Source organism: Arvicola amphibius, chromosome 7 (genome assembly GCF_903992535.2).
Source record: "Arvicola amphibius chromosome 7, mArvAmp1.2, whole genome shotgun sequence".
NCBI classification, from domain to species: Eukaryota; Metazoa; Chordata; class Mammalia; order Rodentia; family Cricetidae; genus Arvicola; species Arvicola amphibius.
In genome coordinates this window covers 52,807,606-52,827,329 of record NC_052053.1, presented here as the reverse complement: position 1 = coordinate 52,827,329, position 19,724 = coordinate 52,807,606, and the positions used below count along the sequence as shown (strand labels likewise).

The 19,724-nt window shown below is 44.4% G+C and overlaps 1 protein-coding gene across 1 annotated transcript; it reads left to right on the top strand.

Moving 5' to 3' along the window:
* Positions 1-45: 45 nt before the first annotated feature.
* On the top strand, positions 46-16,853 carry Psmd5 (proteasome 26S subunit, non-ATPase 5). The gene is made up of 10 exons (XM_038337581.1): positions 46-235; positions 3,726-3,870; positions 4,631-4,744; positions 5,077-5,205; positions 7,095-7,204; positions 7,669-7,811; positions 10,241-10,432; positions 11,916-12,025; positions 14,079-14,219; positions 16,147-16,853. Exons 1-10 carry the CDS (start codon positions 63-65, stop codon positions 16,402-16,404), a joined length of 1,515 nt encoding a protein of 504 aa, XP_038193509.1. The 5' UTR covers positions 46-62; the 3' UTR covers positions 16,405-16,853.
* The last annotated feature ends 2,871 nt before the right edge of the window (positions 16,854-19,724 follow it).

The following is a 19,724-nucleotide window of genomic DNA, read 5'->3' as shown; positions in this document are numbered from 1 at the left end:
CGCGAGATTCGGAGAAGGGCCCGGGATCCTGATAGGTGGGCGGGCAGACTGGCGCCAGGAAGATGGCGGCGCAGGCTGTGGAGCTCCTGAGGGAGGTGGCCCGGCTGGAGGCGCCGCTGGAGGAACTGCGTGCGCTGCAGTCCGTGGTGCACGCTGTGCCGCTCCACGAGCTTCGCGAGCAGGCGGCGGAGCTACGTCTCGGCCCGCTCTTCTCCTTGCTTAACGGGAACAATCGGTGAGAGAAGCCCGGGGCTTGGGAGACGGCTGGGTAGGCATGGCCCCGGGGGTTTGCGGGAGAAAAGTGAAGGTTGTCCAATTGCCAAAACCCCACAAATGCGTGTTGACTAGGTCTTGACGTTTCTCCTCTTCAGATAGGATCTTCCTCTGGAAGTGTGGCGGGATCCCTCGCATGCCTTTTAATTTCAGCAGCCGATGTACGAATGCTTGTTCCCTTGCATGACAGTGTACTGTGTACAGAAGGTAGTCAGAACAGATGGGTGAGACAGCAAAAACTAGAAACAACCAAATTAAGGACATAGCTAATAGTGCAATTACCCAGCTATTTAGAAATTGGAGTTCTGTGTGTGAATATGAAAATGTTGAATAAGGGAAAAAAGGAAATTGCAAAGCTGACGATCCCGATATATGTAATGTATATAATCCATTGTATACCCCTACAGACTAGAGTAAACTGCATAACCCAGGATTATCTGGAGAAACTGCGGTTAAATTGTTAGGGTAACAACTTTTGATTTAATATGCGTCTATAGTTTTAAATTAAAAGCATCTTGTGTTTGGTAATTTGATCATATAATGGATTTTTTTATGTGAGAATTAAGAAGTGGCTTTTTAATTTGGAAAGATAGTGAGCTCTTTTGTCAGCACTGATGCTTCCCAGGGCTTTCTTCCCTCCTTTATCCTCTCTCTCTCTCCAGTGTAAGCTTTCACTCCCCTTGCTGGTCTGTTGAGTTGGCTTTACAGTTGCTGTTTTAGTGGTTATTCCCTTTTCTGGCTAACCCTCACCCTGCAGCCAGAGTTAACACGTCAGGTCAGTTGGGCTGGCTTGCCCTGGCTACCCTCTTCTACAGCGGGAAATCATGACTATAGAGTCTGGCGGTGGGCCCTTGCCGCTCCATGTCCAATCAGCTTTCCAGTGTAACTTCTGTCATTTGCTCCACCTATCATGTAACACCACTAATGTCCCTCAGGCATGACTTGCAATTTCGTTCATACCAGTACCTTCTAACTGTGTGCCCTCTTCTTGGTCCCTATTCTGTGCAGGCCCTGCGGAAGGGCCATCCCTCCAACTGCACGCAACTGTTTCTCAGACATCTTAGTGGGTGTTATCATCGTCTCTGTCAGTGATTCTGGACACGGTTCCTTTGTTTCAGTTCTGTGTCCTCTGTGACAGGAACCACATTTTGTTCCTCTGCATCTCCTGGGCACTGAACATAGAATACATGCTGAATACAAGATGCGGCTTGTGGCTTTTAACGGGGGTCCCAGCTCCAGTTTTTGTTGTCTGTTTTGTTTTTTTGCGGTAGGATCTTGCTATATAGAGCAATGTGTAGCCCAGGCTATCTCACAGGGCTCCCACTGCTCCTCACCAGCTCTTCCTATGGAAAATGAAAAGACTGGAAAGTCACCCTGCGGGTTGGAAAGTTTACAGTGAAGTGGAAAAGACAGTTTGCTACTTGATGGGGTGCTAGTCTGGGGAGCAAGTCTCCTGGCAGTTTAGAGCTGGAATGTGCTCTCTCTGTCAGTGGCAGGCAATTTGTGGGAATGGTTTTCGTCCAGATAATTCTGGCAGCCTCCACCTTACACTACTGTTATTGTGGAGAGACCATGTAAGAGATTGCTGATTGGGAATCTGATTCTGTTGATGAAGTCTGACCTTACACTGTGAGGGAGTAATTAACACCTAAGATTACTGATACACACCATAGAAGTCAGACAAGAACCATTCTGAGTTCACCACCTCTGGCTTGTTTGGCAGCTAAGGGTCACATAGGACCCTTATATGTTTATACACAATACAGTTTAACCCATCACTACTTTTTAAGTTTCTTTTATGAGACACTGCACGTGTGTGTGTGTGTGTGTGTGTGTGTGTGTGTGTGTGTGTGTGTGTGTGTGTGTATGTGTGTGTGTATGCCTTCAAGGAGTCCATTCTCACCTTCCTACTGTTGAGACAAGACAGTCTTTTTTTCTGCCACCACCATCCAGTCCAGTGGTTCCCAACCTTCCTAATGCTACGACCCTGTAATACAGTTTCTCCTGTTGTGGTGACGCCCATCCATAAAATTGTTTTTGTTGCTGTTTCATAACTGTAATTTAGCTGCTGTTGTGAATCGTAATATAAACATCTCATATGTTTTTCTAAGGGGTCACAACCCACAGGTTGAGAACCTCTGCTCCAGGCTAGCTGGCCCATGATCATCTTGCCCTGTCAGGTGCATAGTGCTATATCCAGCTTTTCCCATGGATTCTGCGAGTCATCAGGCCTTGCTTGGCAAGTCCTTCCACTGAGTCATCCAACTTCTGTGGGTTCTGGGAATCCCAGCTCAGAGCCTCGGCGGAAGGCTGAACTCAGGTCCTCTTTCTTCCCGAGCCATCGCCCAAGCCCTCGTGCTTGCTTTTATGGCTTTTGATTTGTATTGTCACAATCTAAGAAAGTTAGGCCAGTTTAATTCTGTACTGGCATCAGACATAGATTAGCCCATTAATTTATATTGCCTATTAAAAGACAAGTAAATTGATCTTTTCAACAAGAGCTGTACCTACAGTGAGCAGTCAACTGCTTGGATTGGTCTACTCCCTGGTAGCTTTCCCTCTTCTCCATCTTGGCTGCTGCGTCACTGGTTCACTCCTTCCTCACCTCCCGCAATCTAACATGCTACAAAGTGGCTCTCTCTCTTCCTTCTTCATGCATTCCTTTGTTCTTTCTGCCTCCTTGGCATTAGGGATTGGACCGAGGCGTTGTACATGCTAAGCATGTGTTCTGCCACGGAGTTCCATCCCCGGCCCCCAAGAGATTTCTGTAAGCTAAATGTCATTATGTTAATTCTCTGCATAAAGCCACTTGACCACTTGGCATTGCTTCTCTGGAAAAAGCCTACATTTCAAGGATGGCATAAGAGACTCTGTGCACGTTTAGTTTCCTTTCTTACCATTCACCTCACCCATTTACCACCTCCCCCCAGTTCTGACCAGTCATGATATGCTCCATGAGGTTCCTCTCAAGTTTTAATACAGTGGCTTATTTCTCTGCTTTCTTTATGGAGCTACTTCCCCTGCTTGAAACACCTGTCTAAATCATTTGTTCTGTTTTTCATAAAACTTAGTTTGGCATTGCTGCCCCTGGAAGCCTTATCCATACCTTGCAAACTTATTTTTGATCTCCCACAGCTTCTATCCCTAGCTTACAGCATTTGTCTGTAATCTATCTTTGTGTGTGTGTGTGTGTGTGTGTGTGTGTGTGTGTGTGTGTGTGTGTTCTATCAGAGTGAGCTTTCCGAGGCTCGACCATATGTTCTATCTGTCTCTGTAGCCCCAACACAGGCATTGTAGATAATAGATACATACAAAATGTCTAATGCGTGATTAGAATCTGCTACCTTGAAAAAAATCTTTAGGAAGAAATTGTCATGGCGCCAAGTTTTAGGTGTTCGGTGGTTGTGTCCAGTCTGACATGATGTGGATAAGCTCTGTGGTGTCTCCTTTAGGGAACAGACCGCTTTGTGTGTATCCATTCTGGAGAGGTTGCTCCAAGCTGTGGAGCCAGTTCACTTGGCCAGGAACCTCAGGATTGACCTACAGAGGGGACTGACTCACCCAGATGATTCTGTAAAATCCCTCACTCTGTCCCAGGTATGGAATTTTAGTAGTCGTTCGCTGTCAGCTGTTCATCAAATGCCGGGTGTCACGCCATTGCTGCTTGAGTTAACAAGACACACCTGTTGTTTTTTCTTTAAGGCGTGCTTAGTCTGAAGAAAATGATTTTTAGGTATTTAAAAATTACTTAGAGACATTATTTTGTTTTGAAGAAGCATGAACTAAGTGTAAAGTTCAAAAAGCCAATGCGTTAAGATAATAACTCTTATCACAGCAGCCAAACCATCATTGCATTTGTGTGAAGTGCTGCTGGGGTCATAGGTACACAGCTGGTTACCCAGTAGATGGTCCACAGCCTTCTCTTCTTCTCTGCATGTGTACATGTGTACTCAGTTGGGTGCTGTTTATTCATTGTCCATATGTATGCCAGAAACTATGGCAGATGCTTGCCCATCTTCATTTGATCTTCTTACTGCCCTAGAATTAAAAATTGTACTCATATTTTGTATTACTTAATTTAAAAATTAAACTCAAAGTAATCTATACAAGATTTGTGCAACTAAAAGTTAACATATTAGGATTCATATTGTTTTGATTCACCTGTCTCTTCTCTTTACCCACTATTTATTGTTCCTTTCCATTGAAAAGCATGACTGTACCCTATTTGTGTTTGGCTTTAATGAATTTGGATCCTTGTGTATTTGTAGTGATTTGTATAGTAGCTGTAATAACTACTTGTAAACATGTTCTCCATGGAAAAAGTGTCTCTCTGCTTGTTTGTTTTGTTTTCTTTCAGATTGGAAGAATTGTTGAAAATTCTGAAGCTGTTACTGAGATTCTGAACAATGTAGAACTGTTAAAACAGATTGTTTATTGCATTGGTGGAGAGAATTTATCTGTTGCCAAAGTGGTGAGTTTGCTAGAACACCCTCAGCCAACTGTGCGAGGCATGGTGTCCTAAAATCAGCAGAGAAGGGTTAGTGGATGATTTTATAGGATTAAGGTAGAATTGAATCTGCAGTCTGGTGTCAGACACATAGCAGGGCACTCCTAAGACACATCTCCATTGTCTATCAGACTTACATTTGGTTGCTCAGTGTTTTCCAGTTATAAATAACAGTAGCTAAAATGTGAATACCTGTTAGATTAGGTATTTTATATGCTAATTTTCATATCAGGTGTAGGAAGTAGCTATAAATATTCTGTACTTTTCTGACAAGAAATATTTTCTTTCCATATAAGGCTATCAAATCCCTGTCAAGAATATCACTAACCCAAGCTGGACTGGAAGCTTTATTTGAAAGTAATTTGCTGGATGATTTGAAAAATGTAATGAAAACAAATGATGTCGTCCGATACAGGGCATATGAGGTAAACCAAAGGCTTCCTTTCTAATGCTTTCAAAACTGCAGTAAATTACAAAGGAAGACAAAGTGGCTCATTTGCATACAGTATATAGTCTGCATTAGATCCTGTATGATATGGTGCTCACAATATCGAGATGCATTCGCAGCCCAATGTGTGAGATGGTCACAGACATACTTACAGTGTAAGTATTACTTTTAACAAGACTCCAGTGAAAAACTGTCGGTACTGCAGTGGGCAAAATTGGCTCTTTCCGCCAGTTTTCTGTTGAACACTGCTAAAATCCTCACACTGTCCTTAATTCCTTTTGTGTGTTTACACTTGGTGTGTAGATGTGTGCGTGTGGGGGCCAGAGGTCAGTCTGTAATTCCCCAGCTCTACCTTGTTCTTTAAGATGGGGCCTCATGGGCCTGGAATCCACTGATTAGACTAAGCCACCTGGCCGGTGAGCTCCAGGGACCTGCCTGTCTTTGCCTACCCAGCATTGGAATATAATTACATGTCGTTGCTTGTATGTTAGCACTTTAGTGACCAAACTGTCTTAGCCCCTGTGTCATTGATTAATATAGTAAATGTTGTATGTATTAATGTCACTGTTGAAGAAGTAGTTGTCCCACGTTCACACACATAAGTAAGTACTACATCTAAAATGAAGCCGTTTATAATCTAATTCCCTCACCAGCTCTAGTTTTCCCTTGTCTGTTTTCTCTGCATCCTAGCTCATTATTCCTTACTGAAGTTTTCATTGCGGAGATTGTGAGGTCCCATCCCCCGCTTTCATGCTCATACTATGCTCACGCAAATTCATTCTCATGATTTCAGTCTCCACCTGTGTAAGGAGATGCTCGTGCATGAACTGCAGCCCATACCTCTCTTCCGAGTTAAGACTTCAGCCTTCATGTAGCTCCTTACTTACTGTTGCCCCCACATTCGTGCTTTCTGAATTCCTGGTCTGTGCCGTCTTCGCAGAGGCTTGTTTTCCCGGTCACAGGTTACACACCCTATCACGTTACTTTCACTTACGTTGTGTCTTTCTCCCTCGCTGGCGTAGCTGCCACCACCCTAGCCCAACCTACCAGTACCACTTTCTGCACGACTGTATTTGCATCCAAATGAATTTCCCTTCATTTTTCTCATCCCTAGTTTCTCTTAAGTACAATCAGTACTGTTTTCCCCAAGTTTATATTTTAATTGATACACTAAGTCATGTGTATTTGTGGTATACAGCATAATGTTTGTAGCACACATAGGACTGATCTTTGGGCCAGGGAAATGGCTTGATGAGTAGTCACTTGCTGCCAAGCCTGATGCCCTGAAATTTGGTCTCCAGATCCTTATGGCAGAAGGAGAGAGCCAACTCTCACAAGTTGTCTTCTGGTCCCCACCTCCCCTCATACACAAAATAAATAACTAAATAAAGATGTAAAAAACAAATTCCTGATTTTACCACTTCTGCTTATAACCGCTCAGTATCCTTTGTCTTTCATTAAGCTTCAGAACATGCTCCTCAAATGAAGATGTGACAGACAGATGTATGGATACATTTTGCTGTTTTGTTTTGCAGTGCTTAGATACAGGCCTTGTACATATTAGGCAAGTGCTCTTCTACTGAGAGTGTGTGTGTGTACCATTTGAAAGACCCATTTTTGTGTTTGTTGATGCTATAAGCTTTTATGCCCTGATTAATGGTTTCTTGGTAGAATTAGACATATATCTAGATGCAATGGACTATTTCTCTACCATAGTAATTTGTTTTATGTTCAGTAAAGTTTTCTTAGAAACATATTGTGAATAAGAATTTAATTACATATGTAGTACATAGTTCTGCATTTAACTGAAAATGAGATCTAACAGATTTGGGTAGTTTTGACATTTTTTTCTCTCGGTTCTTTTAGCTAATTGTAGAGATTTCTTCTGTGTCATCAGAATCCTTAAACTACTGTGCCACAAGTGGGTTGGTGACCCAGCTTCTGAGAGAGCTGACGGGTGAGGACGTGCTGGTCAGGTATGTAGACTCAAAGTTCTTAGCCAGAAATGCCCTGTTTTGGAGGGCCAGAAAGCAACTGTGAGCTTAGTGTGGTTTGTGCTGTTGGAGACTGTACAGAGTTTGCAGTCTCAGTACTGCTGTTTATCTTCAGGAAGCATTTTAGGAAATCACTCGTTATATCATAATATAATGAGTTTGGCAAAGCCCTGCAAGATGTTGTAGCTATTTTCCTATGTCCCTGGCCGAGTGTGCTCTTGCTTTAGTCTGTTACTGCTCTGTTACAGAGAAGGTCAGGCCTCAGTTCTGAACGCCATAGTAACACGTGATTCCAAACACATTAGGAAATAGTGTAGTTCTTGTGTTGTCTTCTGAACAGGGCACCAGGACATGAAAGGGCCTTTCAGATGTGAGGTATAAATAAAATATAACCAATGTGAAAGCAGTTTTAAAATGCTCTTCATTTTTGTCCTTTTTGATTTCAGAGCCACCTGTATAGAAATGGTGACGTCACTAGCATATACCCATCATGGACGACAATACCTTGCTCAGGAAGGAGTCATTGATCAGATATCTAATATAATTGTTGGAGCGGATTCAGACCCTTTCTCTGGCTTCTATTTGCCAGGTGAGAGCAGCTGAGTTACATGGGCTTCTGAAGGGCAGAGGTTACCCTTCCTAGTGCTGCTTCCAGCGCAAGACATCTTCAACCATCAGTGGTGGGTCACCGTTGAGTGATTCAGTAAATCCACGTTGTTCAATAGGATATACACCAGGGTACTAAAATGAAGGACAAAAAACATGCCAGCAGATATAAAAATGCAAAAAAAAATTCAACATCTTTTTAGCTTGACAATTCAATTAGTGTTAAAGAAGAAATGCATCTTAGCACAGTACAGGCCATGCGAGACAAGTCTGTAGCTGATGGTTTGCTCAAGTGCAGAGTTGAAAACCTTTCCTTTAAGATAAGGACCAGAGGTCTCTTACCATTTCTGTTCAGTGCAGTGTGGGAAATTCTAAACGTGTTGGAAAGGGGAAAAATAAAAGGCTTCTAAATCTAGGAGGAAGATAGGAAATTGTTCCTGTTTATAGGTGTGTGGACAGCATGATCTTGTAGTGGGAGACTGCTTGTTGGTTCCCTGCTGCCCAGCTATCTTAGACCCAAAATAATCACACAGAAACTGTATTAATTAAATCACTGCTTGGCCCATTAGCTCTAGCTTCTTATTGGCTAACTCTTACATATTAATCTAACCCATTTCTATTAATTTGTGTATCGCCACGTGGCAGTGGCTTACCAGCAAAGTTTCAGCATGTCTGACTCCATGGCTTCTACTGCCTCTGCCCTTCTTTCTCCCAGCATTCAACTTAGCTTTCCCTGCCTACCTAAGTTCTGCCTTGCTATAGGACCAAAGCAGTTTCTTTATTTGTTAATGGTAGTCACAGCACACAGAGAGGACTCCCAAATTATGATCTTTCATGCAGGATGCTTCATAGACTCCAAGAGATTGTCACAGCTAAGAAATGATTAAGTGAAGTTGTAGGATCAACAGCTACAAAATTAGTAGCCTTCTCCACTAAGGAATTGTCCAAGAGAGCTCAAGGAAACACTCCCATTGTGATAACTTCAGAAAAAATAGCACTTGGTGATTGAAACACCATCTTACTCCTGGAAAGACACACAGACTAATAGGACAGAATGGAGGGCTCAAGTAAATGCATGTATTCACGACCCATGCCCAAAACATACAGTGGAGAGTAAATTGTTCTCAGTAAGTGATGCTAAAAGGCAAAACTGGGTATTTAAATGAAGAATGAAATTGAACCCTCATCTCACATCATAGAACTCAACACAGTATAATTAAGACTTAAAAACAAGGTATAAAACTGAAGCTGCTGCCGGGCGGTGGTGGCGCACGCCTTTAATCCCAGCACTCGGGAGGCAGAGGCAGGCGGATCTCTGTGAGTTCGAGACCAGCCTGGTCTACAAGAGCTAGTTCCAGGACAGGCTCCAAAGCCACAGAGAAACGCTGTCTCGAAAAAAAAAAAACAAAAAACTGAAGCTGCTGCCAGAAATGTAGTGGGGAAAGCTTCAGGCTGGTCTGGGCCAAGATGGTCTTGGTCATTGTATCAAAGCATCTGCTCAGACAAGGAGCCATTCACCAGAGTGAGATTCAGTCTGGGATTAGAGGAGTATTTGCAAACTAGGAAAGAATCGTCCAGAATATAAGAGACACAAACGGTTGGTGGCAAGAAAACAGCCCAGTTAAAAATCAGCAAAGGAACAGGCAGTGGTAGAGCATGCCTGTAATCCCAGCACTCGGGAAGCAGAGGCAGGAGGATCTCTGTGAGTTTGATGCCAGCCTGGTCTACAGAGTGAGATCTGGGACAGCCAGGGCTACACAAAAGAAAAAAAAAAGTTGAGTGAGAAGTAAATCAAAATAGCAGTAATGACATTGACTGTGTGTACCAGATCCATGGAGTCTCTGGGGTGAGATGACAGAGGAGGATTCATGCCACCCATTTTATTCCAGGAGAAGCTGATTCGTCTTTCATCAGCACTTGTAGTAACTGAAGGTTTATGCCCCTTCAGGGGTCTCCTGGTTAACAGTTTCTTTCAATAATGTCTTCAAGCTTTCCTTCCTATCATTGGTCTTTACGTGGTCTCTTTTCCTCTCAATCTGTCTCTCCCTTTCTTCTCTTCCTTTTCCCATCTCTGTCTCTCTCGTCCTTTCTTTCTGTCTCTTCTCCCTCTCTCCCTCTCTCCCCCTCTGTCTCTCTCTTCCTTGCTTTCCCTCTCTCGCCCCTCCTGACTGTAATTCACTGTATAGACCAGGCTAGCCTCAAGCTAACAGATGCTCCTCTACCTCTGCCTCTCAGAAGCATACATCTTATGGGTCTTTCAGCCTCCTTATTGACTGTTCTGCAGGCAGCACAGTGCTTGTCTGTCTCCTTTCTGGCCTGCAGTTTATTAATATTCCTGTGGAAATATGGTCCCCAATTTGTGCTGTCTTACCCCTCTGTTAGTGTTAATTATTCTGTTATGAATATATTTAGGATTTGTGAAGTTTTTTGGAAACCTGGCCGTCATGGATAGTCCTCAGCAGATCTGTGAGCGCTACCCTGTCTTTCTGGAGAAAGTGTTTGAAATGGCAGACAGTCAGGACCCCACCATGATTGGTGTAGCCGTGGACACTGTTGGAATTCTGGGATCCAGTGTTGAAGGCAAGCAGGTTTTACAGAAGACAGGTTGGTATGACTTACCTTGGCTTTTGTAAGATGTATTTTCACTTCTGGCCGGGATTCAGGGCACAGGTCCATCTGCTGACGGTTAACTGTTAAGAGACTACTTGTATAGGCTTGTATAATCTTTACCCTGGTGTGCACTCCTCTCTGAGTCTCAGGATTGCACCTGCAAAGCTGTGGCTTTTACTCCTTGCTAGATTTAGGTTGCTTCACACAACAGGGACCACACAGCGTTTACTGTTAACCATCGTCCTTGACTGCTTTTTATGGTGTAGCTCGTGTCAGGTCCCAGTCCCATGGCTGCTGGAAGCTGTGTGGATTTCACTCCGTCGTCCCCTCGGCCTCACTCTCCTCATCTCCACAAGAGCGCAGCAGCAGCTTCTTCAGGGTAGACAGGCGGGAAGGAAAAGTGTGCGCCAAGAGCTTATGTTAAGAAAGATGCATGTAGGGAATATCCTTGACTGTCTACTTGCACAACAAATTCTAGTACAGGAAACAGCACTATTTAACACTCTTGCGAATTACATGTTGAAAATTGATGCACTGCACGCACAGCCCCTGCAGTGTCCTTTGTGGTTCTTAACTGCGTTCCCTGTGGCATCCACTTCTCAGTCCTGCATGGAGCGGCTATTGTCCTTCCCAGAGCAGAAATGCAGACTTCCTGAGCTTGTGCAGACCCGGGCCTTTGATCCACTCCTGTACGCCATGCTCACCCTGCGTAGCAAGTAGAATGCTGTGTTTGGCTCTATCACATGGTCTCTGAACACATCCCTTTTTGTGTGTTTTAGATGGGTAATCACAATGCATGAAAGAATAAATTGCCCTTTGCACTTCACACCTATTAGGATAGTCATTTTTTTTAATTAAGAAAGCATAATAAATTGTTCAGAAATTGAAAAACTCCCATGTATTCTGATGAGACTATGAAATGGTGCAATTGCTATGGAAAACAGTATGGAAGTTCCCTGGAAAATTAAACATAGAATTAACATGAGCCAGCAATTCTACTTCTAGACATAAACTAAGCAGTATGGAAAGCACAGGCTCAAGCAGTTGTCTGTATACTCCTGTTCTAGCACTATCAGTCGACTCAATAATTGGAAACCGGTGTGCATTGCTGGATACCTGAATGGTATTGCACTGGTTGGCATCTACTTGTAAAAGTATGACATTGTGGCACAAGCTGTAGCCCAGAGGAAGTCTGAAGACATTATGCTAAGGCATGGAAGATGGATATTGCATGACTTCAGACAGGATTATAGTAAGCAGATGGTGGGGGGGGCAAGGTCATAGAAACAGAAAGTGGAGAGTGGATACCAGGGCATGAGAGAAGCAGGGATGGGTACAGAGTTAGAATTTGGGTTGTTGAAGACATTCTGGAGATGGTGATGGTGCATAGCAGTCCTAGTGTAGTTAGTAGCATTAACTGTGTTTGAGGTGGTTAAACTGGTAGGTTTTGTTATGTGTCACCATTAATCCTTCACAGGAACCCGCTTTGAACGCCTCCTCATGAGGATAGGATATCAAGCAAAGAATGCTTCCACAGAACTAAAAACTAGATGTTTGGATGCAGTTTCTTCTCTTCTGTATTTATCAGTAAGTAGATGGAGAAATTATTGAAGGGCAATAGGGTATGTTTGGGAGGATGCATCGGCTTGGCACTAGTCAGCCATGGGTGTTCACATGGGTGTCGTGCTTCTCACGTTAATTAAGACAACCTGGTGGTGCATGCCTTTAGTCCCAGCAACTTGGGAGGGAGACAGAGGCAGGAGAGTCTCTGAGCTCCAGGCCAGCCTGGTTTACATAGTGAGTTCCAGGACAGCCAAGGCTATATAGAGAAACCCTGTCTCAAAAAAAACAAAAAAGATGATAACCTTCATTATGTAACTAATTACATGAAAAAATTTTAGCAGTATTTTTATTCAAGAGTTCCATACATGTATACATAAATTTTGATTTATCCACTCCTCTTCAACATCCCTTCCATGTTCCTCCAATGCCTTCCTCCCAACTTCATGCCTGTCTTCTTCCTTTCTTTCATAACTACTGAATCCAATCCATGTGCACAAGGCTATGAGGTCATAGCCACACTTGCAAAGACTGTCCTTTCCCTAGCTGTGTCAACTGCTATAGCTCTTCCTCATCTCTAGTGAGATTTTGGCTGACTTAAACTTGTGCAGACAACAGACAGCCACCCCTGCTAGGAGTTTATGAGTGGCGCCATCACGCTTGCATTCTTCTGCAGTGCTCCCTGAGCATGGGCGAGTTGGGGGTTGATACAGACGTCTTACTTTAGGCTGAGCAGTTAAGTCACTTATTCATGGTAGCCGCCGCCTACTGCAAAAAGAAACATCTCTGACCAAAGTTGGAAGCAGCACAGATTTAAGTATAAATGTGACCAGGAAGCAAAACGGCAACAGTATCTGCCCCTCTAAGACCTATGACTTCCTCTGCCACGAGCTTTTTATTTAATTACTTTATTTTGTGTATGTGGATGTTTTCTTGTATGTATGTCTGTGCACCACATGTCTGCAATCCCCTCAGAGGCCAGAAGGAGGCATCAGATCACCTGGAACTGGAGTTACAAGTAGTTATGAGCTTCCCAGTGGGTGCTGAGAACCAAACAAGGTTGTCAGAAAGAGCATCTGGTGCTCGTAACCTCTGAGTCATCTCTCCAGCCCCCAGCTATGGCTTTTTGACAAGATTTACAGTACCGAGCATGAGTTCTTCCTCGTGAAGCAGTCCTCGGGTTTAGTCAGAGGTGGTCATTCACATCCTAGCATTGCACTCTGCACCAGGGACACGTCCTTCATTGAAAGTCAATTGTAACACACAGGGCCAGCACTGGAGAACACTGATGTCTCTTCTCCCTGGAAGCCTGCATAGTGCTTTCTGGTACCATAGAAGCTAGCCGGCTGAGGCAGAATTCCTAGTCATTGGTTTCTCTGTGTCTTGCCAACAAAGTCTGAGTGTCTTTGGGAAGAGGGTTACCATTTAGTTATGGTGGGCAACCAAGAGCAATGGGCATACCTGTTTTAATTGGGGAGGCGCTTTCTGGGACCTCCCAGTTAACTTGTAAAGAGTCCCTGAGGCTTTCATTCAATAACCCATTGCTTCTGGGAACAGCATTGTCCACTCATGCAGGATACCGCTGTTCAAATTCCATTAAAATGGGAGGGGGGACTTCTTTAGTTCTGGTTAGCTTACCCATAACCCTCTCCTCACCTCCTAACTTTTATTTATTGTTGTGTATGAGAAAAGGAGGGGTGGGGAGAGTTGTGTCTGTATGGGTTCACATGCCATAGTACACATGTGGAGGTGAGGGGACAACTTTGCGAAGTCAATATTTTCTCTTCCTACTTTTAAATAAAATCCAGGGATTGAACTGAGGCCATCAAACTTACACAGGAAGTGCTTTTACCCGCTGAGCCATCTCAAGGGCCTGATTACTAACGTTCTAAGTGTGGAGTGGAACAGTAGAACTAAAGACCCTGGAGAGAACTCCATCCCCTCCAGCAGAAGTGGGTTTGGGGTGAGCTCCGCACAGGAGGCTCTCTGGTGCTGTTCACACCAGTCTCTGCGCTGTAGCTGCTAGCCTTTCTCCGGGTGTGCTGGCCTTGTCGTGAGCGTTTCCCTCTCTGTCCCATAGCCCGAACAGCAGACTGATGACTTCCTGAGGATGGCGGAATCCTGGTTTTCCTCCTTATCACGAGACTCCCTGGAACTCTTTCGTGGCATCAGTAACCAGCCCTTTCCTGAACTACACTGTGCTGCCTTGAAAGTGTTCACAGTAGGTATTCTCTTGTCTGCAAGTCCTTATGTGACTGCCAGCTCGACCCAGAGCACGCAGAGTGAGCTCGCCACTGTGTGCGCACACAACAGTTTCTGCGCTACTGCTACTGCGGGGGCCAGTGGGGGAGAAACATGTGTCAGCAATTTGTCAGTAAAAGAGATCCAGGGCTGTTCAAGGTTGAACCAGCTGCTGTTGGATCACAGATTACCCCAGCTCCTCCAGTTTGTGCTCAGCTTCATTCCTGAGCCTTAATTTCTGCTGTCCCTTCTGGCACTTAGTGCACGGTGATGCCTGTTTGCCAGTTTCTTACCTCTGACCTTTGCTGTGCTTTCTGACCTCAGCACTGCTTATTTATCAGGGGTAGCACCAGCACACTGCCTGAGTCTGCAGTGGAGCTGAGTGGGTCCCGTTCTCATATGTGATACATTCCTTCAGCAGATGCTGAGTTTCCCCTACCTGCTAGATGTTGAGCCTTTTCTGAACTTCCATTCTGTAGAGGGAGCCAGACCATAAATATAATTAGAAAGTTGGCTATAAAATTACAGCTGAGGTACTACACCTGTTGAAATGTGCATTAACTCCTTCCTGTGTTGACCCTCTTAGCCCCAGCACTTAGCACTGTGCCAGTTGTCCTGGCTGATATAATCACATTAGTGGTCTTATCACAGGATCCAGGACACACACTAGGCCATGCTAGGAGGAAATGAGAGAGGAAGACTTCCTAAAGCATGTCTTAACACAGGTGTTCCTGTCGTCTTTGAGACTGCCAATTTAGGTCTAAAACAATAAGACTTTAAAAGTGCTTCAGGACGCCTCACCTTTGAACCAGCCATTTGCACTGATGTCTCATGACCTTAGTTCTTGCTCTTCGGACCCTGATTTGGTGAGGGTGGGTGGCTCATGCTGCCAGCCTGAGGAAGAAATGAGGCTTTAAGCATACTAAATGTAATAATGAGCTTTCGATAAACATGTAGGTTGCTGACTTATTATTTTAAAATTTGAAAAAGACTGAAAAATAGGAGATTTCAGTTCACAAAGTTGTGTGCTCGCATTCCGTCTTGGTTTTAGCATTGACTCGTGGAGTGCAGTGTTTCCAGAGGGAAAGTGCTTAGTGTGCTCCTTACCTCTGCTCATCCCCACTCAACGTCCTCGTTCCTCAGTCTGACGGTCGGGAACGCAGGTTTACAGGCTGGTACTGACGGTCCTCCTACATCAGTCCAGATCAGACTCTCTTAGACTGGTTTAGAATGCATCTGGCTTAAGAGAGGCCATTCCATTGGCACCCAGCAGGCAGGCCAGCCTGGTCTACACAGGGAAACCCCATCTCGAGAGTGTCCCTGAAGCCCGTTGTCTCCTCTGGCTTTGCTCTGCTCTGGTGCCATTTCAGTGTTGTCTAGAGGTGCTGGACCTGTGTCAGCGGTTCTCAGCCTGTGGGTCACTACCTCTTTGGCAAATCTCTGTCTCCAGAAATATTTGAATTATGATTCATAACAGTAGCAAAATTACAGTTATGAAGTAACAACAAAGTAATATTATGGCTGGGGTCAGAACAGCATGAGGAGCTGTGTAGTACAGGGCCACAGTGTTAGGAAGGTGAGAACCACCACTCTGCGTCTTCCACGTGGTAGATTTACTCAAGCTGTTAGGCTCCTTTTAAATAATTAAGTCGTAATGAACCATAGTTTACCTATCTGGGCCCATTATTAAATAGTTATAACTTCCACAGTGTGATAAACATCTTTGTATACAAAACTTTTAGTATATAAAATTATTTAAAATGTTTCTTGGGAACTGGTTTACTTGGACAAAGGGTGGTGTCATTGAAGTCTGTGCTGCCACGTGTGTTTCTACGCGCTGTGTTCTGCTCACAGGCGCACCTTAAGGCCCAGATGAAGTAACTGTTCTCTTCCATCTTTCATTTCAGGCTATTGCAAACCAGCCCTGGGCTCAGAAACTTATGTTTAACAGTCCAGGTTTTGTGGAATTTGTGATGGACCGTTCTGTGGAACATGACAAAGCTTCTAAGGATGCCAAATATGAACTGGTTAAAGCACTTGCCAATTCCAAGACAGTTGCAGAGATCTTTGGGAACTCCAATTATTTAAGACTCAGAACCTACCTAAGTGAAGGTCCGTACTATGTAAAACCTGCTGCCACGACAGCAGTGGAAGGAGCTGATTGATTTCTTTCAGTTAGGACACAAGACCATGTTTTGACCAGAATATCTCAAGGCGTATGATTCCATCCATGTTTTAGAGAGCAGGGCTTCCCTCATCCAGAGCTCCCATGGAGTGTCTGGGGCAGCTCACATCAGCAGTGCCATTCCTGTGTCAGCGCCCTGTGGACCAGGCGGTGGCGTGGCTGTGAGCACCAGCGCTTTCCCGGGCCTCTGGTTGTCCCTGCTGCAAGGTCAGAGGTTTGTTTTCTCACCGAGTTTCCACAGGCACACTCGTGACCTCATTTAAAAATAAAACGAAGCCAAAATGACTGATTTCTTTTCAGCACCTTTCTTTTTCCTTATCTGATTCCACCTCAGAATCTTGTGTATCTTGGGTAGTCCCTGAAAAATAAGTCATTTGGAATCATTGAATTGTATTATTTGTACACAAGGAATAAATAGTTTTAATAAGATTTCTTGGTGACTTTTCCATTGAAAATGAAAAATCTCTAAAAATTGTTTGGGATTGGTACTTTTGCTGTTTGTCAATTTTACCATGTTATGTTACCGGGGAGGGAGGAGAACTGTTGTCTTGCTGTGGGTCGTCTTATGAAGGGCTTGGAGTGATTTCTCTGATCCATGGGAGTTCTATGGAGAAGACAGTGCACAAACTGATGCTGTCTCACTGGCCTCCAGATGGTTCTCCCTCGCCTGTTTTCTAGTGATACTGTCTATATATAGTAAAGTGCTCTACACACAAAAATCAGTTGTCCAGAGGTTTCTGCCTGAGCTTGGCAGTGACCAACCAGGAAGTTCAGAACCAGGAAGTGTTCCTTTTAGGCTGTGTTGAGATTGATAGCTCATCCCTTCCTGTGACATGGTTCTTAAGTGACTGGAATCCTAGTCCAGTTCATCATTTCTCCTCTGGTGTCTCTGAGTTGCCTTTTCCCATACTGGCCGTTTCTCTACTGCCCATATCACAAATTAGGACACAGCCAGATATTTCCTGGCATGAAATATTCAGAGTGTCTTTTGCTGTCCTTGAACTCACTCTGTAGCTGGCCTCAAACTCAGATAAGTATATCACATGGTGAAATACATAACCATTGTAAGTGTACTTTTTAGTGTCATATGTACAGATATCATACGGTGATTATAGCCATTCATCTCCAAGACTGTTTACCTATAAAACTAGAGTTTCATACCCATTGAATGGTAACTCCCCACCCCGCCAACCACAATCCTCAGTCATGATGTTGACTTGTTTTTTGGTTTTTTTTATTTATTAATTTATTGTATATACAGTGTTCTGCCTGCAGGCCAAAAGAGAGCACCAGATTTCGTTATAGTTGGTTGTGAGCCACCATGTGGTTGCTGGGAATTGAACTTGGGACCTCTGGAAGAGCAGCCAGTGCTCTTAACCTCTGACCCATCTCTCCAGTCCCTGACTTAATTATTTAACCACAAGATTCAGAGGAGGGCCTGTTCTCCTGTATATGGCCTGTATTCTCATTCTGGCTTTTCTTTTTTCTTTTTTTAAAACAAGGTTTCTCTGAATAGCCCTGGCTCTCCTGGATCTCACTCTGTAGACCAGGCTGGCCTAAAAATCAGAAAGCCACCTGCCTCTGTCTCCTGAGCACTGGGTTTAAAGGCAGGCACCACCACCTGGTTCTCAATCTGCTTCTGTGCTTTCTTTTCAGATGTTAATAAGAGCTGTAAGTTACTATTTTGCACTTAATAAGCAAATGTGTGTGAGAGAGTATGACTTCCACAAACTAAAACAGCCCGGAGAAGGCTCGAGGACACAACAGACACCAACAAAATGGCCAGGTGTAAAGGCAGCGTAGGCATAGATGCATGCCTTGTCTCTGGAGTGACCAATAGCCGTATCTGCCAGTGAACCCCAAAGAGACGGGAAATGTTGGCACGTCTCTCAAACCTCTGCAAACTGGTCTACAGACCCACTTGGAGTTCTCCGTACTCCCATGGCCACCACCAGTGAGCAGCCCTGTGCTCCACATCGCTGAGAAACTGTATGTGCCCCATTCCTGGTCCTGAGCCCCAGGTTCCACAGCCCTGCGTTAGGAAACAAGCTGGAGTACATCCCGTGGTGGGGTGAGCAGTAGCTCTGTTCTGAGACCCGTGCTCGCTCGCGCAGGGCCACGTGCCGTTTCCCAGGCACGCCATCACCGGTCTCCTTCCATAACTGCCTGAGAAGCACTCCATCTGTCCCCTTGTTGCTGCAGCCTATACACTTGACCGTTTGGAACCCAGGCCCAGCCAAACAGTGAATGACGTGTTTTTGAGCTGCGTAGAGCCTTGCCCCTCAAGAAATAGACATATCTAATGAAGAAGCTATTTCCCTTCAAGGCCTACACCAATATGTCACCCTGACTGCAGGGTACAAGAGCTTTAATCCAGAGGAGCAACCTTGGTAATTGAACTTTCATGATACTCCTTCCACAGAAACATCCTTGGCTTGTCTGTATCACCCCACCCTCCTGCATCTGAACTTGCCTTACAGTCTGTGAAAACTTAGAACAGGACTGACCCCTGAGTCCTTTCACCAAGAGCCCTAAAATCTGTCTTGCCACAGAAACATGGACCCCAGGCCACTAAAGCATCCATAGTCATTGTGTATGTATATGTGTCAAAGGGAGTGTATAGAGGTCACAGGACAAAGAACAAGAGGAGTCAGTTCTCTCCTTCCAACGTGTGCATTCTAGGAATGGAACTCAAGTCATTAGACTGGCAGAGCCATCTCACTGGCCCATATGAGTAAAAAATAGTATAGTACATAGTCACTGATGACATTGACTACAGCCAAAGAAGCTGCACATTCTCAGCAACACTGTTAGAATTGCTGTAGAAGTGGGAGGAGATACCCCATCATCTAGTAAGAGATTAATGATCGAAATATATGAGAAAAAATTTAATTAAAAGTGGGGAAAATGGGGTGGGTGGTGGTGGCACACGCCTTCAATCCCAGCACTTGGGAGGCAGAGACAGATGGATCTCTGCAAGTTCGAGGCCAGCCTGGTCTACATAGCAAGTTCCAGGACAGGCTCCAAAGCTACACAGAGAAATCCTATCTATCTCAAAAAAAAAAAAAAAAATGGGGAAAACGTGTGAACTACAATAGCAAGAATCTGAGAAATTAATTTGTTTTGTTTTGTTTTTCAATGCAGGGTTTCTCCGTGTAGTCCTGGCTGTCCTGAAACTCGCTCTGTAGATCAGGCTAACTTCAAACTCACAGGTCTGTCTGCCTCTGCCTCCTGAGTGCTGGGATTAAAGGCATGTGCCACCACCACCTACCCCGCAAGAAACAATTCAAAACCAAGCAA

Bases quoted from the DNA above. Each gene is read 5' to 3' on its own strand.
- Psmd5 (XM_038337581.1), top strand. From the start codon at position 63: ATGGCGGCGCAGGCTGTGGAGCTCCTGAGGGAGGTGGCCCGGCTGGAG. The intron at 7,205-7,668 runs GTATGTAGACTC...TTTTGATTTCAG, and splicing joins GGTGAGGACGTGCTGGTCAG to AGCCACCTGTATAGAAATGG. The intron at 12,026-14,078 runs GTAAGTAGATGG...TCTGTCCCATAG, and splicing joins CTTCTCTTCTGTATTTATCA to CCCGAACAGCAGACTGATGA.